The sequence below is a fragment of the Leptopilina boulardi genome, unplaced genomic scaffold (assembly GCF_019393585.1).
Source record: "Leptopilina boulardi isolate dan_hultmark-lab unplaced genomic scaffold, ZJU_Lbou_2.1 LbouV2_31, whole genome shotgun sequence".
Lineage (NCBI taxonomy): Eukaryota > Metazoa > Arthropoda > Insecta > Hymenoptera > Figitidae > Leptopilina > Leptopilina boulardi.
In genome coordinates, this window is record NW_026137874.1 from 3,939,549 (window position 1) to 3,962,066 (window position 22,518).

Sequence of the window (22,518 nt, forward strand, 5' to 3'; positions counted from 1 at the left end):
AATATAATTCATAGTAATTTAATATACACAGAGATTATAAAATTTCTTAAAAATATTCATCATTTTTCCTTTTGTTGCCACACTTTTTATTTTCAAGATTTTTACCCATGTTGGATTTTTATATTTACTTTTATACAATGTTATCTTACTTTTTTAATTACAATCTAAATGAGTTTTTTTAAGTATATTTAATTACTGTTGTTGATGACTCGAGATTTAAATCCAAGCGTCATAGAGGAGGCTATTTCAACAGTAGTTTTTCCTCGAGTTTCAGGTAAATACAGTCTAGAATAATTATCATTATTATTTTTATTTCTATTGTTTACATGCGAATCAAAATATAATTTTATATGTATGTACATATACATATATTGTACTTACCTTATAAAGACAGACAAAGTCAAAGTGCAAGCAATAAATATAAGAAATGTAAAAGGACCAATTGATTTTTGTAAAAGAGGAAAAGTCATTCCAACTATAAAGTTTCCACCCCAATTAGCAACACTTCCAAGGGCCATTGCAACTGGTCTAGGTCCAACATCGAATAATTCAGATCCAATGAAATATGGTATTGGACCAAGTCCCAGCCCGTAAAATATCACATAAGCTTGTATTGCTAATATAGACAACCACATCATAAAGTTGACAGTGTTCTATTAAAACAAAAACAAGTATAAATTTGTAGAACCAATAAATAGTTTTAAAAATAATATATATGTATATTGCAAAAACCTTACTGAGAATAATATTGTAAAACAAAGAACTAATAAGCAGCATGCACTTAAGTAACAGCTGTTAAGGAGTAATGGTCTTCTACCAATACGAGACATTAATAATGCTGAAATTAAAGCCATGAAAACGTTTCCCAATCCTGTTCCAATAGTTGCATATTGAGAAATTGCTTTTCCTAATCCTGCTGTTTTAAATATTGAATTTGAATAATAGAAAACAGCATTAATGCCACTCAATTGCTGACCAAATTGTGAAAAAATTACTAAAAGAAGTGGTAATCTCAAACACGGATCACTAACAACTCGATGAATATTCCAATCATTAACGCCTGCTCTAATTGCTCGTTCTTGATCCAATAATGCTATCTCGTGGCGTAATTTATTCATATCCTGATTACGTAAACGTTTTAATTCTAAAAAAGATAAAAAATATTTTTTAATTTAGTGACATAACACAGCTTCAAAATAGTTTCAACATATTTTTAACCATTAATACTAACCATTAATTGCTTTATCGTGCGATTCTTTTATTACGTACAAAAACTTTGGACTTTCAGGCAAAATTGGTGTTAAAAGCAATGAAAGAATACATAACGGTGAAAAAATGGCCAACATGTAGGACCAGTGATTTTCGGTGCCTAATACTGTATCCAAACTAACAATTTGACCTAATAGCACTCCAATGGTAATACCCAATTGACATAGAACACCGAGTGTACCTCTTAATTTCAGAGGCGATAATTCACTCAGATACATTGGCAATAAGCTTGTAGCAAGACCCCCCGATAAACCTGAAAATACAATTTTTTTAAATTATTATTTTACATTTATTTAAAGAAAATATTATACTATTATTACTATCATTATGTCAAATTATAAACTTGAAACTTCAACTTTAAAGTATTATACATATACATAGTTCAAAAGTACAAAATGCTATACTTTTTACAAGTTTTTAAGCAATTACCTTGTATATTAAAGTATTACAGATCATAAATACAGACCGACTAATAAACGCCCGATTAACAGGAGCTCAACAGATATTAATGTTGGTGCTAGAAGAAACACAACAGCTCCTAATATCCCACATATATTTCCTATTACAAGAGTTCCTTTTCTACCCAGTTTATTAGCAAAAATACTTGATGTTAAAGATCCTGAGACTCCCCCAATTAAAAAAATTGAAACTACTGCTGACCACAAAATATTTAATCCATCATCAGAAATCTGCATTCCATAATGTTGTCTTACACTTTCATTGCAAAAAGCTTTCATTAACTGCAATATAAGAAATTCAACATAACAAATCTTTACCATCAATATAAATAATTAAAATTTTTATAAAATATGCTCACATTTTCAGGCGTATTGATTACTCCTATGTTAAATCCTGCAGGTACTGCTGAACCCAAACAACATGTTGCTCCTGACAGAATAAGCAAAGGGCTCCATTTATCAGATTTTTCTCTTTCTTCATCGTCATCTCTCTGAAATATCGTATATTTATTAATAATTTTGAAATTATTAAATAATACTTGTTTTGGAAATATATAAATACACATTAATGACTGCGAATTGAAATACAATATATAAAAAATGTAACTTACGTCTACATTTAAATCAGTTAATCCTATAATTCTTGAAGTTTCAGTAAATAAAGTAGGAACTTCAGAATCTAATGAAAAGAAGGAAAAAACAAACATTTTTAAATATATACCAGATGTAAACTTAAACTAAAAACGCTTCTAAATATCAGAAAATAGAACAGTAACATTAATTAATTTGAGGCCCTAATTAATTTTAAAATTATTGTTATAATAATTATTCAATATTTTGTTTTTATTTAATATTTTTTAAACAAATTATTTTCAACAAAATTTAATAAACAGAATTGTATAGAATATCGTAATAAACAAATTGAGTTATTATTTATTAAAAATGGATGAAATATAAAATTATTTATCAAGATGAAGAAAAATACAAAATGTGGAACAATAACAATAATAATAATAATAATTATTATTATTATTATTATAACAGTAATCCTTATTGGATTACTTTATTAAATTTCTCTAACATTTTTAGGTTAAATCTTCTTTTATTTGTTTATTTCATTGCTGAAAATACTATACCTATATTATTTAATATCTCATATTAATTTTAATGTAAAACTAGGTAGGTATTTAAATTTATATTACATATAGGTATACGTTAAAGGCCAAACACAATAAAAATACATGCATTCATTTATCTGAAATTGTCTTATACACGTGTTACTATAAATGGAAACTTGTGCATAATTTAGCACATACGTATAATGCTATTAATTCACCTGATGTCATATTGTTATACTTTCAGTTATAATATTTTAACTCTTTTATTAAGATTATTGTTAAAATGATATAAGAGCACTACAGTAGAATATATAGTTTTTTATATTTTTCTTACTTTTTTTATTTTCTCACCTAACCCACAACACCAGGGTTGGGAAAATGCGAGTAAAACAGACACAATTATGAGTGCAAGAGAAATAGGCAAATCGCATTGTCCTTTTCATATACATATTTTTAGAATGCTACGTTTTGCGTTTAGTAATGCGTGTAACAAGGATGGACGTAAGTATTGTTTGTCATTCTTTCTCTCACTGTTCAACGCAAAACGCAACGTTCGATTGTAATTTGTACTATTTTTTGTATCTATCTTTTTTTTTTTTTTTTTCATAAATATTCATAATTACACAACCCTGGCCACGGTAATGCATTGGTGGTATTTTTAATTTTTATATTATTATTATATGTATAATAAATATTAATTATTTAAGAATATGTAAATAATGTCAAAATAATTGGAAAAATTATTCTAATCCTTATGAATGAGAATTGATACAATTGACACTAATAAAGTAAGTATCCCGTGTTTAATGCATTCAATCATAAAAATAAAAGTGCAAAATTTGATAGATTTTGTGCACTTAAATGTATTTGAATTATGTCAAAAATTATAACCAATTTAAAAGTTCAAATTAAAATAATCTTATATGTATTGGAACAAACTTTCTATTATTTGGGAAATACAGAGAAGATGATTCTAAAAACTTTTTCTCAAGATAATATTTCAATTGAATTACTCATTATAGATTTAAAAAGTATTAATAAAAATAGAGAGAAGATCCCAGTTAGTAAGGTCTATTTACAAAAATTAAAAAATATATCCCACTATAAAATTGAATAAAAAAAGAGAAGATATGTTTAAAACTTGGCAAAAAATCTTCAAAGTTGTATTATCTCTAACAAATTTTTATCTTACAGAAAATAAAGAAACACTTTTACGCGAAAATGTATAACTTTTCTTGCTTAAATAACAACAAAACAATTGTTTAAAATTTTCACTGTTATAAACACAATAAGCAAAAATGAAAGTAAAGTAACTCAATCAACAACAATCAAAAGTTTTAACATGTGAAACTAAGAATTTATCATTTTAAAAATAGAAACAAACCTTTCTTTTTGATTTCCATTGTTGAAAGAAACTTTCTTTGTTGGCTTTAAAACATAAAAAAATATTTTATTTATGTTTTATTAATTTATAGTACGTAATATTATGTTTAGAGTGAATAAGATTTTACTATTTGATTTAAAGCAATAAAAGAAATTCTAATTTAAACTTGTGATATTCTTTTTAACACGCAAGCAGTTTTAAGTGAACTAAAATTTTTGTATAAGAAACTTATCTTTCTATATACTTATGATCTTCTACTGAAATATCACCAGAATATTACTTACTCATTTGTACACGTGCGATTTGACCTTCGAGAACTTATCATTATAAAGATACAATAGCTTCATTCACTAACCTTTTTTATTTTCTTTATAAAATATTCAGACTTAAAACTGGCTATACTAATTTTGAAATATACACATCATTAAAACTAAATTAAAGTTCAGTTAGAGTTTAAATTCCTCAACAGAATGTATCTTGAAAGTTATAATAACAGAAATCTTTAATTTAGTAATATTTTGATAATTGTTTTTTAAGCATTTAATATTTTGAAATTATACATTTTCTATATTGCATTTCTACTTATATTTACAGAGGAGAATTTTTATTTTCACAAAAAGTATAGGTGATGCATATCGCAGTTTAACCAATCTCTTTAAAATACAAGAAAGAATGTTCATTGTTATTTTCAGAATAAAATTGGATGTAATTTTTTATTTTTGAATTCTTTTTACTGTTAAAAAGTATTTTATAATAGAAAACACCCTCAATTTTATATTTTATTTTGACATTTGGTGTTTTCAGGCCAATCACATCGGTCTTCATTCCATAATAAACCATGGGGACAAGATTGTTCAGAAAGTTGGCCAAAATTGCACAATAAATACTTGGAACAATCCTTTTCGTGGGCCATGAATAATCGACCATTACAGTCCTGAATGGGAAAAATAGTTGTCGTTGTAGGTTTGCCAGCTGCTACTACTTCAACTGCATCATCCAAGTCTGGCGTTACATCTAAAGTAGGTGAGATCATGCTAGCAGTACTAATTGGTTTATTAGTAATTGGCCTTACAGTTGTTGTCAAAGGATTGAAAGGTTCAGTTGATGGTCCTAAAAATAATGTTTTACTTTACCTTAATAATATATAATATTTTTACATTTCATTAAATATGTACATATACAAGATAAAATATTTGTTACGTTTCAGTTTGAAAAAGAATGAATATTTTTAACTAACCTGTTATAGAACATGTAGGTCCTGTTGGATAATTTCTTAACACGCGATTCATAGTTTTTAGCAATGGATATGATTCACATTCACATCTATTTTGAAAATCGTCTAAATCAAGAGCCCATACCATTCCGCCCCCAAGACCCAATTTCTTTATTAACTCTGCTTTTAATTTGATTTGTGCTGCATCATCAAAACTAACCCACTGATCCCCTCTGTAAGCAAATGGGCCTATTCGTCTTTCTGGATCTTGTACCACAGTCCACCCCAACTTGAGTGTTCTTTCACAAATCTGCAATACGTTATTTTAATATTATTATTTATTTAAGAAAAATGTTAAAAAGAAAATAATTGTTGCAAATCCACCAACCTCATAGTAAGACAAAAATCCTCTAGCTCGAGTAGCCTCACCAGCTTCTCCACCTCCATAAGTTGGTTCATTCAATCCTCTTTTATTCCTTTCTGCAAGAGAAAATGACTGTCCATAGAGTGGTGCACCCATAATTAATTTCTTAGCAGGTGCTCCTCTCTCCATCCAGTAATGAATTGAAAAATTCTACAATCAAAACCTTTATGAGAAATTTTAAATGAATTTGAATAATTTTTCGAAGCAATAGAAAATTAAGAAATAGTTACGGCATTAAAAGTCGGTTCCCAGTCGTCAGGCAATGTGAACAAAGGTGCCACATGACCAGTCTTTTTGTCCCACTGTCCATGAAAATCATAAGTCATAATAGAAATCCAATCAAAATATTTTGATATTTCTGAAACGTCATATCCTTCATTTATAATTTTTTTACTTGGAGATACTGCAGTCGATAAGAGAAGTCCTTTTGGTTTAAGAACTTGACTTAATTCTTTCACTAAATTTGTAAAACCTTCCTTGTCTGCCTTAGGACCCTTAGTGCAATCTACCTGAAAGTAACAAAAAATTCTATTATATTTGAACCAAAAATATTATATTATTTCTGAATTATATTACTTACTTGCCAACATACAGGATATTCCCAATCCAAATCTAGACCATCAAAATTGTACTTTTCTATAAATTGAACTGCATGTGATATAAATTTCTTTCTAGATTCTGGTGAATTTACCAGACGACTATATTTATCTCCTTGTGAGTCATTCCATCCACCTAATGCTATCAATACCTTCTTTCCTTTTGATTTAAAAGCTACAACTCTCTCGTAAAATTCTAGAAATATCAACATTTAGAAGTATAGTCAGTGAATAAAATAATAATTTAAAGAGAGAATAAAACTTACTATTGTCTATATCGGCCCATGGGTCGTGTGACTTTATTGTTAAACTATTAGAATCCAAAACAGCAAAACCGTAGAGAATGTGAGTACATAATTCCGGATCTAAGTCTTCTGGGAGAAATCTTCCACCTTCTTGCCTATACCAAGCCCAATTTGTAAAATAGCAAACTAATTTAAATTCATCATCAATAATAGTGTCCGCTTTAAAATTCATTGGTTTCGTTGATTCCGCACTTGGAAGTTTCCATTCTATTTCTTGACCAACTTCTGGCAGTTTTATAGCTACCAATCATAAACAGTTTTAAAATAAGAAAATTTTCAATTTAAGAAAAAGTTTGAAATAAAAAATAATATTTACGTTTATCGTGTTTGTTGGGTGGTTCTGACAAAACTTGCTGTAAAGTATGCATAAGTGGATGAGGGCCCTCTCCACACCGTCCCTTGAAATCATCTAAATCCAAGGCCCAAATCATTCCACCGCCAAGACCCATATCTCTAACAAATTGAGCCTTTTGTCTTATCATATCGGAATCGTCAAAACTAACCCACTGATTTCCTTTAAATGCATAAGGGCCCATTCTACGCTGGGGGTCTTGTACAACTGTCCAGTTACGATTCACAATTCTATCGCATATTTCATAATACGCCAAAAAGCCGGCTGCACGTGTAAATTCACCCGCATTTCCTGCACTAGCCGCCGCATTTAAACCACTTCCTACTTTTGGATCATTAATGGCAAATGATTGACCATACAAAGGCATTCCTGTGACAAACAATATATGTTACAGAGGAATCACAAAATCCAACAAAAAAGTTACCCACCCATTACTATATTTCTTGCCGGTGCTCCTTTTGAAATCCAATAATTAATAGAGTAATTGGCATTAAAGTAATAAAATTCATCGTCATCATGATAATACAAGGGTGCGACATGACCAGTTTTCTTATCCCATTGTCCATGATAGTCGTAAGTCATTACTGCTATCCAATCTAAATATTTCGCTAATGCCGGAACGTCATATCCTTTATCAATAACTGTTTTACTAGGTGAAACCGCTGCCGATAATAAAAGTCCCTTAGGTTTCATTTTTATACTTAATTCTTCTATTAGAGATGCGAAACCTTGTTTGTCAGATACTGGTCCTTTTCTGCAATCCACCTAAAATGATTTTTATATTTTATTATAATTAGAATGTCTATATTGTGAAAAATTATTCGTCAATATATTTACCTGCCAACAAACAGGATACTCCCAGTCTAAATCCAAACCATCAAACCCGAATTTTTCTAAAAATCTTATTGCGTGTTCAATAAATTTCTTCCTTGCGGCCTGATTGTTAACCAACCTACTGTACTTATCTCCGGCTGAATCGTTCCATCCTCCCAATGCTAAGCTTATTTTAAGACCTCTTTTTTTATATTTCAGTACCCTTTCGTAAAATTCTAAAAAATTAAAAATTGATCCAACAACAGTTTAATTTATACTTGACGCTATTTTATAGAGAAATATATCGCTGTTCCAAATAAAATTTTTTTTCTTTTTTCTACAATGTATTAAACTTACGATTATCAAAGTCCGCCCATGAATCATGAGCCTTGATTGTCAAGTCTGAATAGTCTAAAACGGCAAAACCGTAAATTATGTGTGTACATAAAGTATGATCTATATGTTCAGGCAAATAACGTCCAATTCCTCTTCGGTACCAAGCCCAATTAGTAAAATAGCAAACCACCTGCAATACATGAATATATATAAAAAGAGAATTGAAAAAATGATTTATATTTCTTTATATATTACTTTAAAATATCCTGATAAAGGAGATTTTTTCTCAGCATCAATTGCTGGGGTGGGGGTTGGTTTTGGAGGTTCTGTCCATGTCCATGGATTTTCTGCTATTGAAGTTGGTTTTAAAGTAGTAGATGTTGAACTGGCTTCAGTTGTTAAAATATTGTCAGGTAAAAAATGTTCGTCTTGACATTTGGCTCGTACTGGCCAATCACAAATGTGAGTTTCAGCATTAAAGTGAAGACCAGGTGCACATTGAAATATTTCGTGTCGTCCCCACAAACAAGCTCTGTAACTTTGACAGTCGCCTGGTACACTCGAATAGCTACCTGGAGAACAGTTCTACAAAAAGATGAGGAATTATTAATTTCCAATTCAACTATTTATTAATTACCTTTATAATTGAGTGAAAAATTTACAAATTATTCATACCTTTTCACTTAGATCCTTTATTTTTAAAGGGGCTTTTTTATTCAAAGCATTATTGCATGGACTCATGAAGGCCCAATCGCACATATTTTTTTCTTCGTTCCAGTTGAGGCCTGGACCACATTGTTGTGGTATAAGATCTCCATTTACACATATCAGGAATTGCTCGCATGAACTTGGGTACGAGTAATACTGTCCATGTTCACAGTCTTTCTCTGGTTTTTCTGTGGGTTTTGCAATCATATATTTCGTACTAGATTTTATTGTTGTTGTCGTCGGTCGACGAGTTGTACTTGAATCGAACTTGTGTGTTGGCGGCTTTAAAGATGTTGCTGAAATGAAAATAATATTTCAAAATTTTTCGAGAATAATAATATATAACTTTATTAAAAATACCTCTTTTAATGCATATTTTTGATAAGAATTCTTCTATTTGCAACAATAATAAACAGGAACATAGCAAAACTTTTAAACGATAATTAGACATTTCTCTTTAAATTTATTCTTTTTTTTTTTTAATAATATAAGCACTACGTATGCAGTAAGGATAATAATAGTCTGTGACTTTATTTGTTTCTATTTTTAAAAATCTTGATAAATCTGTATAGGTGCTTATTACGTTTAATTTTGCAGAAATTTTTAAAAATACAACAATAAATTGACTACTATTATCCTGACTGTATACAAAGAAATTTTGAACATACATATATTATAAAGTCATTATAAACTAAAGAATAGTTAAGACATATCAAATAAAACTAGACATGATTTGAATAATGAAAACAGGTTCCTTATAATAGACAATTAATAAGAAAACAGATATTCATCTTTGTAAAGTCCATATATTATACTTGAATGATATATCTTAATGTCTCTCTATGCAATACCTAATCCTTGTTGGCATTTCACTGAAGATGGCCAATCACAAAGACCCCGATGACTATCCCAGTGTAATCCTGGTGCACATTGTTCACGTCTTAATTCGCCCAGGATACATCTATAATATGATCCACAATTTTTAGGATCTGCCATAAATTCCCCAGAATTACATATTATTGTTGTTGTTTCTTTTATAGTATCTGTTGTACTCATAATAGTTGTTTTCCTACAAATAAAAAAATTAATATAATTATTTCTTTGCGACAATGACTATGTTATTAATTGTTGTTACTTGTTTACCTTGTAGGTAACGTTCGCTCTGTAGTTGAAGATGTTTTTTCAGTCCATGTGGGCCAAGTTGTAGTTGGAGTACTTGTAATTATAGTTGAAAATGGTTTTTCAGTCCATGTTGGCCAAGTTGTAGTTGGAGTAGTTGTACTTGAATCCATTGGTTTAGTTGGTCGTGGCCTTCCATCAAGGGCGTCAGTATGTGTTGTTAGAGTTGGTGCTTGAGGCGTAACAGGTTCATTTGGTTTTTGGCAGCTCCCTTCGGAGGGCAATGGCGTTAACAATCGACCTGACGGAAAAGAAGAGTTTTTTTCGCTAATGACAATAAATTTTTTTCTTCTTTTTTAAAGTACAAATTATTACCTATCGCTCGATTTAAGGTGCGCAATAGTGGAAAAGGTTCTCTACAACAGCGATTTGTAAAATCGTCAAGATCAACTGTCCATGCAGTCGCTCCCCCGAAACCATTGTCAAGAATATATTGTCCTTTTTCCATAATGCTCTTGGAATTATCGTAAGCTACCCATTGATCTTTAAAATATGCATTTGGAGCTATAAAGGAAAATTAATTAATTATGTCATACTTTTGTTGTGTATAATTTTACATGAATTATTATTTACCTGGACCAGTTTTCCAATTTTTTTTCTTAATTCTATTACAAATTTCATGATAAGCCAACATTCCTGGTTGTCTGGTGTATTCTCCTGGAGTACCCGGTCCTGCAGCTGGATTATCCAATTCATAATGGGAAGTTGAAGAAAGTCTGTATGATTGTCCATACATGGGCACACCCATTAACAATTTTTCTTTTGATGCACCAAGAGCAAATAAATACTTCATAGTGAAATTCTATGATAAATGAAATTGAAATTATTTTTTATGTACATTTTTAAGTGTTTACAACATTAAACAAACTTTTCGTACCACATTGTAATTAATATTAGAACTTGTATTATTCTTTGAGTAGAGAGGTGCTAAATGACCAGTTTTAGATTCCCAAGCTCCGTGGTAATCGTAAGTCATAACGGATATAAAATCAACAAGTTTTGAAATTTCATCCACTTGATAGGCTTTGTCAATTACTTCCTTATAGCCTGACAGAGCGACAGATAATATCAATCCGGATTCTTCTTCATCAAACGCTTTACGTAGTTCCTTTAAAAGTTTTGTGAAATTTGGTTTATCTGAGTCTGGTCCTCTCTTGCAATCACTTTGCCAACACTTTGGATAATTCCATTCAACAGATAATCCTTTAAAGTTATGTTTTTTTAAGAAATTTAATGTTGAAGTTACAAATTTTTTTCGAGATGATGCACTTTTCACTAAACGTGAATATTTGTCACCGGAACTGTCAGTCCAACCACCTAATGCAAGCATTACGATAGGACCTTTTATAGAAGTTATGCGTTGATACAAATCTAAAACAAGTTAATGAGTTAAATGAGTCGTTTAAAATAAAAATGTCTAGATACTACATTAAAAATATAGACTAACTGTTCTCTATGTCCGCCCAAGGATCAAAAGGATGAATGAGTAGTGTGTCAGGATTAAGTCCAGCAAAAGCATATACAATATGCGTACATAAACGTGAATCTAAATGTTCCGGCACAAATTTCCCTTCTCCTCTCCTATAAAATGCCCACGAAGTAACATAACAAACAACTTTTTTATTTTCTTGGTGTAATTCCAGTTGTTCTAATTGTTGTTTATCGCGTAATTCTTCCAACTTTGTTATTGAAGTAGCCCGATTACTATGTCCTGGATCACATATGTCAGGTCTTGCTTTGATACACATTCCATTGTCAGAATTGTAGAATCTGCCGTAACCACAGCTACCATGGTATTGCAACCCTTAAAGTTCATTTTATAGAATATGTAAATTTTAAAATTATTATTATTATTATTTTATATTTATACCTTTGCTGCATGATACATATCCTGAACAGTTATCGGGATCACTAAACAGTCCCTCTTTTGAACATTTTTTAACAGGAACATCAGAATAGCTTAATCCGTTTAGAGCAGCATTCAACATTGGCCAAGGATTGCCACAAATTCCCTATAAAAGAGTACACAATTTTATTAGTTGAAATGTTTACACAAAGGAAAATATTTTAATTAATTTTATAAAATATACCTGAAAATCATCCAAGTCCAAAAACCATAAAGAAACGCCTCCTAATTCAGTGAATCTGACGTACGCCGATTTTATTTTAACCGATATAGGATCATCATATCCAATCCACTGGTCTCCAAGTTTTAAAAAAGGCCCTTCTTCATCTCTTCCAGAAGTCCATACATTTCCTAAATTTTCACAAATCTAAACATAAAGATGATTGCGTAACATAAACATATAACAGAATATTATAATTATTATATTAAAATAAAAATAGCTAATATTATCATGTGCACCTCATAGTAAGCTAATGTCCCACGATGATTCGTATAGATTCCTCCAAGACCGGGACCAGTTACTGCTGATCCAGCTGAAGTAGAATTACTAGATTTCAGAGTAAATGATTTTCCAAAGAGTGGAATTCCCAATATTATTTTGCGAGGTTCTACACCTCTACTAATCCATTTATTAACCAAATTAGATACAAAGCTAAGAGGAGCTGAATGTTGAGCATATTCACTGTCATCTGAATTTCTCCAAGCTTTAAAGAGCAAAAGATGAGTCATTGATGCAATTTCTGGATCCACTGTATCTTGAGGTTTTATGGAAAGTGCTAAACTGTATCCTTTCTCTACAAAAAGTGTATAAAGTTTTCGTAAAAGGATTCTAAGTTCCGCATTTGATTTGTTTTCCCAATCAATCTCTACTCCATCGAATTCGTATTCCTTCAGAAAATTCATGACGGACTCAATAAACTTTTGTGTACGATCAAAGCCATTAAATAGCTCTTTGAACATTCTTCCATTATCGGGTGAATTAATTGAAATTAACACTCGTAATCCAGGATCACTTTGTCGAAGACCTACAGCTGATTTATAACCACCTACAAATAAGAAAGGTTTTTTAAAAACATTTTCAATCAAATATATATAAGAGCAAATAACTATATCTCTATTTTACCTTTAATTAAATCATATTCTGGATCTCGTACAGTGACCGTTAATTCGTGTGGATCTATAATTTTAAAGTTAGTTAATATGATTAATAATTAAAAAATTGTGCGGTTTTTTAATATGAGAGAGCAAAATAATAAAAACAACTAACCTATGGATGCTGAGTTATATATTAAATGTGTACATTTTCGAGTCGGTATTGCTTGCGGAAGAAGAGAAAACGGTTCCATTCTATATATTGCTCCTGCATCCAAATGACAAACAACTTTAAATTCATTTTCCATCTTACGAACTGCTGGTGGTGATAACTGTTCAAGCCAAATTGATTCATGATCTAAAGTATTTTCAAAGTATGGTTCTACACGATGTTCTACAGCATCTCGCAATGGTATCCTCTCATCTCTGAAGAGAAAACAATTAATTTACTAAACACTCAATTTAAAATTATTTAAAACTAGATTAATGATTAGACAAAAATATTATTCTCCCACTTACTTTTGTCTACCGAAATTGAAATAGTTCCCGTTTGAATCTTGTAAATTAAATATATTTGGACGGGCTTCCACTGCATCTCTAAGTGGTAAAACTTTAGATCCGAATTCTGAATAGTTAATTTTTTTATTTTTCTCCAGTTCAACATTGAGAAGTACATCTTGTGGAAAACTTTCCACGGAATCACGTTGAAAATTTAAAATATTTAACGTTTTAGGAAAAGTATCATTTTCAGTGAGCAAACTGCGTTGCTGAAGGCGATATAATGTTACTGAAGAGCATGTAGTTAAACCCAAAAAGGCAAAAATAAGCCAACTCATGGCTAAAAATAAAAACTTATTATATTTAAAATTTTTGATTTTATTCGAGATTTCTACTTCTTAAAACTTTATAATGTATGAAAAATCACTTATCACAATTCAGGAATATACAATATACTGAGAGTTCACTTGGAAAAATCACCACATTTGATTTTCATATTACATATTATATACCTACTCAAATCTTTTGCACTAATTATTTTATTATAAATGTATTAAAGTTCCATGCATTTTTAAAATTTTAACGGACAACAATAAGAAAGGAAATATAAAATGGTGATTTTGAAAATGTTTAATAATTTACACATTTAATTTATCCTTGTCAAGAGAATTCTTCCGATGAGCGAAGAACACTTATTTATACTATTCTGCTTATTCATAAGATCCCTACCTTGCAAGTAGGGAGAACGACAAATGTGGTATTCTGAACGCGTATAGGGCCCATATATACTCTTCGGACCCCGCGACCCGCGTCGAAATCTTGTTCGTTCCTTGCCTCGGCTTGCCATTCCGCGAAAGATTTCAACAAATTTTCAAACACGCTATGGATGAAACTTTGCAAAATTGTATTCAAATTATTATACCTAGGTAGCAGTCAACTTTTAATTGAAAAGAGCATCTTAATATTTATTTGAAACTTAAGTTACTTACATTGAATAGAGTTTATTTAATTCAAACGATATCTATTATGCTCTAGTAAATATTTATTTAATAATCGTATAATAAGTAATCAAATAAATGTTTTGTTTTCAGTGTAAAGTGTCTCATATAATAAGATTTGCAGTGATCTTGTCAGTGAAATATAATAGATTAAAATCTCTTTTCAAATAGTCGAGAGTATAAAATACATCCTATTATGATTGAATTTTAAAAGTTGAAGCACCCAAGCATGCCAATGTGCACGCGAATGCAAAAGTCGAAAGAAGGCACTGGACACACTCGAGCTCTTGAAATCGTTTTGTTCCGTCCCGCATGTTATTTGAAATTTCGAGTGCGACAAACAATTTTTATTAAAATTAAATTTTAAAATTATTTATGGATATGTTCATTGTCAGGAATAAATTAATAGATACACTGGAGAAAATATGTTTATTTAATTTTATTTATTTATACATATGATAGATTTTCAACCTTGCACAACATTTGAAATTAATTAATATAAATTGCAGTATTATTATATTTTACAAATTCTATTATTTTCTTTATGTATTGATGCTCTATAATGTTTCGCTTTTCATGCCAAGATAAGGATTCTCTGCACGCACGCATTGATTGACGAAGGTCTTTGCTTTAGAGAGACATTAAAAATGTCTAATATATTTCAACCTCGACAAGTTGTATTGTACAAGCTGTATTTACAAGCTGTGACTATATCAAATAAATTAATGAATTTACCTTTGCATTGATGGCATAAAAAAATTGACTATAGAAGAAACTTATTTTTATTCATCGGCAAAGTTTGAAAATGCCTTTATTCGTCTTTTATTGTTAAATTCAGGAATAATATATATGGACCATTGTGTTAATAAATAAATAAAATAGCCAAAAAAATCAAGTCAAAGGTGAGGAGTAATATATTGTAAGAATCAGAATTTCTTATACCTTTATAGAATTTAAGGTTTATACCAATTAATGGCCAATAAATAGCACATGTAAAAGGAAAATTTATTCTCGCTTTTTAAAATTCCGATTTGATAAGATCTGGTTTTTATTTTAATGAGTTCAATCGACATCATCACATAAGTTCTTCTCATTAAAGAAGGTCATTGGCACCACAGTTACCGTATAGTTTGCAAAGATGAAGCAAACCTGTTAATGGAATTACTAATTCCTCCCACCTCTGTAAAATATTTCAACAACAGTTGAAAACAAGTGACATGTATAGCTAACATTTTTGTCAGATGATGTTCAAATCCATCATTCCATGCTTTTATATGTATATTCACACATAGCTCATAGTTCCGACAGTTGACAAGAGTCTTAATCTGCTTTTTAAAGAAGATATGCACGAACAACACAACATTTTCTTTATTTAAATAATGTGTATAATATATGAAAATTAACAAAAATATTTTAAATAATTTTAAAAAATATAAAAAAACTTGAAACCTCCTTTTCCAGAGTAAACCGAAGTAATATTTGAAATTCTGTTTCAATATTATAATTTCTTTAAAACGTTACACGAAATTACACTTCACATTATCTATTTTTATGTGATAAATATATCATTAATATCGGCCACATTATTCTAATCATGAATATTTTTAACCAAATTTTGAATGAATGTTTTTATACGAATATATTAGTTTATCAGGTTTTTGAAGCTTCAATAATAAACAATAATAATGAAAATATGTAATTTAGTTTTTATGTGTTATAGTATACATTTTTAGATATATCTTGTTTAATGTTAATTTTTTTTAACTTGATTTGAGAGAACTTGTCAGTTTTATTATTTTCCTCTTCGCCTAATATACATATGTACTTATACATATACAAATGCAGACACATTCTGCTGCTATATTGTATCAAGATACCTATAAATATTCATATGACCAAGCCTGTGTACTATAAAATTATATAGTTTTTTATATTTCATATTTAAAACTAATTGAAAAAAGATATATTTGTTATTAAAATATTTTATATAGGTATATGCATAGAAATAATAACTTGAAATATTTGAATATTTCATTTCCTTCACAGTAAATTTCGTCGTCATTATTTGCTTCATTGTCAGGACTTGTTTCCATTTGCGTTGGTGCATATGTATATGTATACAAGCAGGCAGGACTGTTGTTAGAGTCAGCTTGGAATAGGATAGGGGGGTCACCTTGATTTTGGCGTCAAGATCAGGTTCTCAGATTTGCTACCTGCTGAATTGGAACCAGTGTTGCTTGTTTGGTCGCGACCAAGTGTATTTTTACTGCACCTGCATATGTTCATCTTTTAGATCGTTGACCTTTCTCATGATCGATATATGTAATTAGATGATTTCAAAATTACAGTGATAAAATATCAAATTATTACAAAAAAATTTTTTATTTACTAAATTTTTCAAAAGAGATTATATCATTTTCTTTCTACTTAATAATTCATAAATTAAATGTAAATTTTAAATTACGATATAATATATATAATTATTTATTTATTTCATAGTTTTATTTGTTATTTGGTAGAACAATGCAAAATACATAATTTTATGATATTTCAAAACTATTTCATTATTCAAGTATACATCTATTAATGAGAAGTAAAATAAATCAATAATTATATTCCTGTGAAATTTATTATTCTGCTTTTCACTTATAGACATGTCACTTATTGCATGAAACCATTTGATAATGGAAAACGTTGATAGTGAAAATCTTTCACATATAAAAGATAAAGATCCAGCAAGAACTCATGCTTTTACGAGACGAACCTACCTTGGTAAGTTTTATCCATAAAGTATATTGATAGATCGATATATAACATATTTAGAATAAGTACTATAATAATATGAATGGAGATTATAATTTTACAATTTAAATTTGTCCTTTAATTTTTACAGCTATTCACAGTTCTTGAAAGAATACCTTGAAAATGCAGTTGATGATGAACTACTGTTTAATTGCAATCATTTTACTAATTGGAATAGAATCTTGTATTTCGATATCATAATTGACGAGGCACTAAGAAACATCATTATGACAAATTTTCTATACAATCAACCAATGGTAAATAAATATTTATCAGTATTTTAAATTAAAATCTTCTTCACAATATTTAAAAGATTATATATCAAACGCTTTTATTGTATAAAAAAAAAAAAAATTATATCTATTATAAAGTTAACATTAATTATAATTCCTTTTTTTTAAATCAATTTAAGAAATATTTAAGTGCAAATAAAAATTAGAAATAAAGAATAAAGATTTTTTCTGTTTCTAACCTGTTTTGTCTAGAAATAAAAATAAATGTCTTTAGCATAGTAAAAAATGTAAAATTTACTATTAATTATATTTTCCTTGTTATATCCTGATTGAATTATAAGCTACAATTATTAAGATTATATCAACTTGTTCAATAAATGTATTAAAAATTATTCAACTTGTTTTTTATAATTTTTATTAATTTATTTATTTTTTATAAAGTTTTGAAAAATATAGTGTTTTAAAATTTAAGATGAAAACCACCACCGATAGGAGGAGGTCTTCCACCTTCCAAGAGACCCATATGAAATCCAGAGGAATTAATATCTGCTTCATCCCCATCATTTAATTGTTTATATTCTTTACCACCGCTGGGAGGCTTAGGTGATGCATTGTTAGCTGTTCTCGCTCCCAATTCTGATTTTGCTGGCCAAGTTGGAAACATTTTCGGATCAATAGGTAATGGAGGCTCATTAAAGTAACCATACTTTAATGCATCTTCTGCTGTTATTCGCTGTTGAGGATCATATGTTAAAAATCTGCAATAATTTAAAACACACATTTATAATTTTAAAAACTTTAATTACAAATCATATTTTTTATATGGTATACTTACTTATTTAATAGTTCAATTCCCAGATCAGTTAATGACAAACTAAACCGTTGTCTAAGATTATTAACAGGATAGTGTGAAAATGGTATTTTTTGCACCATTGGTAATTTACTATAACCAGGCCATATTCGATCACTTGGTGAACCTAGTTCTTTGAAAATTTTATTTAATTGATCCATTTCAGATTTACCCGGAAAGAGAGCTTCCATTCTGAGGAATTCGGCAAAAATGCAACTGCAATAAACAAAGAGAGACAAAAAATGGTACTGAAAGTAGTAGGCGTTTTTCATGTTTGTATCAAACTTACCCGACGGACCACATATCGATTGGGGTACTGTATTCTTTTCCACCTAAAAGAAGTTCAGGTGCTCGATACCATAAAGTTACAACTATTGGGGTATATTGTCGTAAAGGAGAACCATATTCTCGTGCTAAGCCAAAGTCTCCGACCTTCAATATACCTCGATGACTCAATAACAAATTTGAAGTTTTTAAATCACGGTGTAATATCCAATTATCATGTAAATGTGCTACAGCTCGTAGTAATTGTTGCATGAGACACTTAACTTCACCTAAGATAAAAAGAGATTAAATTTTTAATATATACATTGTATTCTAATATAAATTCGAACAATTTAATTATAATAATTATTTTATAAAGCCTACCAGGTATAAAAACCTGTTTCTTTTGTTTCATTGTTTCCATTAATGACTTTAAGTCATGTTCAACATAGTCCATCACTATAAATATTTTGTCCATATTACTGCCAACAACTATTTCACGAACAGTAACTATATTTGGATGTTGAGCTTTGAGTAATGTGTTTATTTCCCTTAAACTTGTTATAGGAAATCCTTCTTTTTCTTTTTCCATTTTGAGTCTTTTTAATGCCACTATCTCTTCGGTTCTTTTATCTCTAGCTCTGTAAACAACTCCGTAAGTACCTTCTTCTATGCGATTAAGACATTGGAATTCTTCTACACTTCTACAACCTAAAATAAGAAAAAAAATTTATTTCCAAAATATTATTAGGTACCTATTATAAAAAATTTCAAATTAATTTTTATTACCTTGAATGGCTGGCAAATAAGGTGGCAATTCAGGTGCTTCATTAACTGTTTCTTCAGTTTCGTCACCTTTAGCTGTTCCATTTGAATCAACATGTCCTGGTGAACCGCCTTCAGAATGATCTGACTTTGTCAATCTTTCCACTGATAAAGGACTTGGATTATTGTAATCTGAGCCGTCATTCGATTCATCATTACTACCTTTATTCGATTCATTTGAATCATCATCATCATCATCATCATCGTCATCATCATCATCATCATCATCATCCTCATCGTCCTCGTCGTCATCACTACTTGAATTAGAAGAATCTGACGAATGTCTGTCTGCGGATCTTTCTTGAAGGCTTCTGCGTTCTTCAGATGATCGCCTAGAGATAAAAGAGAATATAGTAGATCCTAGAAATCAAAAGTAGGCTATTCCCTATTTGAAATTGTATATGTAAAAGTATTTAAAAACCATAAAACTTTTATGTATATATAAATACGTACTCTATAGATCTAGATCTCGCAATATCAGAATGTATGGAATTGGGACTTTCATCTGATAATTCAACTACAGATGGATCAGGATTCAAATCAGGACTCAATGCCCTCTTCTCTCCTCTTTTTAATCTTCTTGCTTCGAGTTCTAATCGAGATACTTCTTTTCGCCTAGCCATTTCTCTGTCAGCTTCTAAAAGTCTAAATAAATTTTTTTTAAAATTACAATTGTATAAATTATGTACATGTGAATAAAATAATAAACTTTACCTTTCTTTTCGAAGTTCTTGCTCGGTCATTTCTTTTGGATCTTTGGGCATTAATAGAATTTCTGAAACTTCCATACCTTCTTGATCTTCATTATTCGACATCTCTATTATGTTTTTCATATGCTTTTCTCGATCAACTTTTTCTCTATCTCGTGTTCTATCATGTTTGTGAGATCTTTTGTGACGTTTCTCAGGTCGATCGATCAAATCAGATTCTGGATATTGCTCTTCGATCATACGAATATGTCGACGATCATCTATTCTTAATTCACGTCGATCACGTCCATCATCAATCGAACGGAGTTCATGACGGTCGCGTATTTCATCAATTCGAATGTCACGACGATCACGTGATTCTTTCATTTCACGAGATTCTTCTAAGCGAACATCTCGTCTAGATTCTCGAATTTCGCGGGGATCTTCCCGCCTTTCCCTTCTTTTATCCAATAGTCTAGAAACATTGTATAAGAATTCATTTTTACTTAATTTTACATAATAATCTTTCTATATAAACACTAATATAAATAATTTTATTTCGACCGTAATACCTTTCTCGCAAATCTTCCAATACCCGATCTCCAGTAGTTCTATCTTTCCTATCATGTCTAGAAGATTCCCTATCTCTAGAATGTCCATCAATTCTTTCCATTCGATCCATTCTTTCACGTTCTCGTTTTGAACCTTCAGAACGCTCCCCCCGTTCTAAAGATTCTACATCGTGTCTTCTATGCCTATGCTTATCACGATGTTTTTCCTCTACTCGATCATGATGCCGAGACTTTCGTTCTTTTTCATCTTTGCGATCTCTTTTTTCGCCATGTTTGTCACGTCTTCTTGACACATTAATTTTATGATGCCTTTTAACAGCTTGTGGCGGTTTAATGTCAAGTGAATCTGTCGTATCAGCTCCTTCTTCTTCAGAAAAACTGTGTATAAAGTAAAAAGTTAATTAATAATTTTTTAACCTAAAATTGTGAAAAAGATTAACAGATTAAACGTTATTTAAATATCATCAGGAATGTTATATAGTTCTCAACATTTTTAAATGTCATCTGGAATATTATGATCCTCCACTAAATCAACGACATATTAAATAACTAACCTCTTAATATACAAAAATTAAAAGCATAATTTACCTAAAATTGTCTGTATCTTTTTTTGGACTCTTTTTAATTTCTCCATCTTCACTTTGATTGTCAATATCCATTTCATACCTAGTACCTGCCATAATTCCTATTTATAAACATGACATTAATTACAAGTTATAATTTCTTATAAAAATTGACCGTTTACAAGCAAGCCTAAGCAAAAACTAATAATATCTCTGTCCTCTTCTTGTTGTTCCTTTGCTTAGGCTGTGTTTACATGACTGCGTTCGACTGCTGCGCGTTTCACGTTGAACTTGGGACAGACATTATTTCTGTCTTTTTCTAACTCATGCCAATGGTCTTTGTCATAATTCTCAGTCAACTACCGTACTCTGCTCTAGTGAAAATTTTGTGACTTTATAGTAACTTTTAATTTTAACTAGAATATCACTAAAGGCCAAAGCAGAATAGCTTCGCAAAGGAGGTTCACGAACGTGAAACCAGAATTGCCAATGACCCTACCTAAACGCTACTGCGCTTGCGCTACAACAACTCTCTTATAGGTCAAAAAAAGCGCGCTTATATAAAATGCTTAATAAGAAAACTTTAATAAAGCAATATAAAAATATTTTCACTATTGATTTTTTTTTTGGTAATTATATTGCTTCCTAATAAAAAAAAATACTAATTTCCTTAATTTACTTAAGTATATAATAATAATAATAATAATAATTTTATTATATTTATATCATTATTGTAATTATTTTTGAAATAAAATATTCATAATCTATTATTATTATCATCAATATAATATTTATTATTATTATCAATATTTTCAATAAATTATTATTAAATATCTATGAATGTATTACATCTATATATTTCATAAAAATGAATCGAATTTTTTTTGTACTTTTTTCCCAATTCAAATTTTCCTCAAAAAAAGGTACAAAAAAATTTCGCTAAAGTTTTCAAAAAATATATATGTATACATCATAGATAATTAAATAATAAATATTAAATTGATAATAATAATAATAGATTATATATTTAAAAAAAAATAATAACAATAATGATATAAATGTAATAAAATT

General features: G+C 29.7%; 3 protein-coding genes and 1 long non-coding RNA gene across 8 annotated transcripts; 1 reads left to right on the plus strand and 3 right to left on the minus strand.

Moving 5' to 3' along the window:
* Positions 1 to 62: 62 nt before the first annotated feature.
* LOC127283345 (solute carrier family 2, facilitated glucose transporter member 1-like) lies at positions 63 to 4,429 on the minus strand. Of its 3 annotated transcripts, none has more exons than XM_051308136.1 (8): positions 4,230 to 4,429; positions 2,339 to 2,406; positions 2,087 to 2,218; positions 1,736 to 2,009; positions 1,232 to 1,522; positions 738 to 1,144; positions 382 to 653; positions 63 to 285 (listed from the first exon to the last, which is right to left on the minus strand). In XM_051308136.1, exons 1-8 carry the CDS (start codon positions 4,246 to 4,248, stop codon positions 189 to 191), a joined length of 1,560 nt encoding a protein of 519 aa, XP_051164093.1. In that variant the 5' UTR covers positions 4,249 to 4,429; the 3' UTR covers positions 63 to 188. The 3 variants fall into 3 exon arrangements, with proteins under 3 accessions (XP_051164093.1, XP_051164095.1, XP_051164094.1); XM_051308138.1 differs by lacking the exon at positions 4,230 to 4,429 and adding an exon at positions 3,180 to 3,248; XM_051308137.1 differs by lacking the exon at positions 4,230 to 4,429 and adding an exon at positions 3,064 to 3,231.
* LOC127283350 (uncharacterized) lies at positions 3,450 to 18,301 on the plus strand. 2 transcript variants are annotated; one of them, XR_007843343.1, is made up of 5 exons: positions 3,450 to 3,633; positions 5,034 to 5,252; positions 17,302 to 17,421; positions 17,543 to 17,708; positions 18,157 to 18,301. It is a non-coding gene; the product is annotated as an uncharacterized LOC127283350 (long non-coding RNA). The 2 variants fall into 2 exon arrangements; XR_007843342.1 differs by lacking the exon at positions 18,157 to 18,301 and having other exon boundaries at positions 3,454 to 3,633; positions 17,543 to 17,922.
* On the minus strand, positions 4,755 to 14,125 carry LOC127283348 (probable chitinase 10). Its single transcript, XM_051308144.1, has 24 exons — positions 13,673 to 14,125; positions 13,329 to 13,579; positions 13,185 to 13,238; positions 12,521 to 13,107; positions 12,246 to 12,428; positions 12,026 to 12,167; positions 11,603 to 11,959; positions 11,033 to 11,526; positions 10,729 to 10,957; positions 10,471 to 10,659; positions 10,120 to 10,396; positions 9,828 to 10,045; positions 8,944 to 9,272; positions 8,524 to 8,853; positions 8,290 to 8,458; positions 7,957 to 8,168; positions 7,548 to 7,884; positions 7,084 to 7,488; positions 6,729 to 7,007; positions 6,447 to 6,658; positions 6,097 to 6,375; positions 5,831 to 6,016; positions 5,467 to 5,752; positions 4,755 to 5,339 (listed from the first exon to the last, which is right to left on the minus strand). The coding sequence occupies exons 1-24, from the start codon at positions 13,987 to 13,989 to the stop codon at positions 5,002 to 5,004; spliced, it is 6,660 nt and encodes a 2,219-aa protein (XP_051164101.1). The 5' UTR covers positions 13,990 to 14,125; the 3' UTR covers positions 4,755 to 5,001.
* Positions 18,083 to 21,837, minus strand: LOC127283344 (cyclin-dependent kinase 11B). 2 transcript variants are annotated; one of them, XM_051308133.1, is made up of 9 exons: positions 21,473 to 21,837; positions 20,885 to 21,262; positions 20,338 to 20,817; positions 20,077 to 20,268; positions 19,588 to 19,955; positions 19,183 to 19,509; positions 18,824 to 19,088; positions 18,520 to 18,750; positions 18,083 to 18,442 (listed from the first exon to the last, which is right to left on the minus strand). In XM_051308133.1, the coding sequence occupies exons 1-9, from the start codon at positions 21,562 to 21,564 to the stop codon at positions 18,145 to 18,147; spliced, it is 2,631 nt and encodes an 876-aa protein (XP_051164090.1). In that variant the 5' UTR covers positions 21,565 to 21,837; the 3' UTR covers positions 18,083 to 18,144. The 2 variants fall into 2 exon arrangements, with proteins under 2 accessions (XP_051164090.1, XP_051164091.1); XM_051308134.1 differs by having other exon boundaries at positions 20,338 to 20,787; positions 21,473 to 21,828.
* Between the last annotated feature and the right edge of the window lie 681 nt (positions 21,838 to 22,518).

Bases quoted from the DNA above. Each gene is read 5' to 3' on its own strand.
- LOC127283345 (XM_051308136.1), bottom strand. The intron at 2,010-2,086 runs GTGAGCATATTT...CTTATATTGCAG, and splicing joins TAATCAATACGCCTGAAAAT to TTAATGAAAGCTTTTTGCAA. The intron at 1,145-1,231 runs GTTAGTATTAAT...TATCTTTTTTAG, and splicing joins GCACGATAAAGCAATTAATG to AATTAAAACGTTTACGTAAT.
- LOC127283348 (XM_051308144.1), bottom strand. From the start codon at position 13,989: ATGAGTTGGCTTATTTTTGCCTTTTTGGGTTTAACTACATGCTCTTCA. The intron at 13,239-13,328 runs GTTAGTTGTTTT...TTAAAATTATAG, and splicing joins ATATAACTCAGCATCCATAG to ATCCACACGAATTAACGGTC. The intron at 7,008-7,083 runs GTAAATATTATT...TATGATTGGTAG, and splicing joins ACCCAACAAACACGATAAAC to CTATAAAACTGCCAGAAGTT.
- LOC127283344 (XM_051308133.1), bottom strand. From the start codon at position 21,564: ATGGCAGGTACTAGGTATGAAATGGATATTGACAATCAAAGTGAAGAT. The intron at 20,269-20,337 runs GTAAAGTTTATT...AAATTTATTTAG, and splicing joins CAAGAACTTCGAAAAGAAAG to ACTTTTAGAAGCTGACAGAG. The intron at 19,510-19,587 runs GTAATAAAAATT...TTCTTATTTTAG, and splicing joins TTATTTGCCAGCCATTCAAG to GTTGTAGAAGTGTAGAAGAA.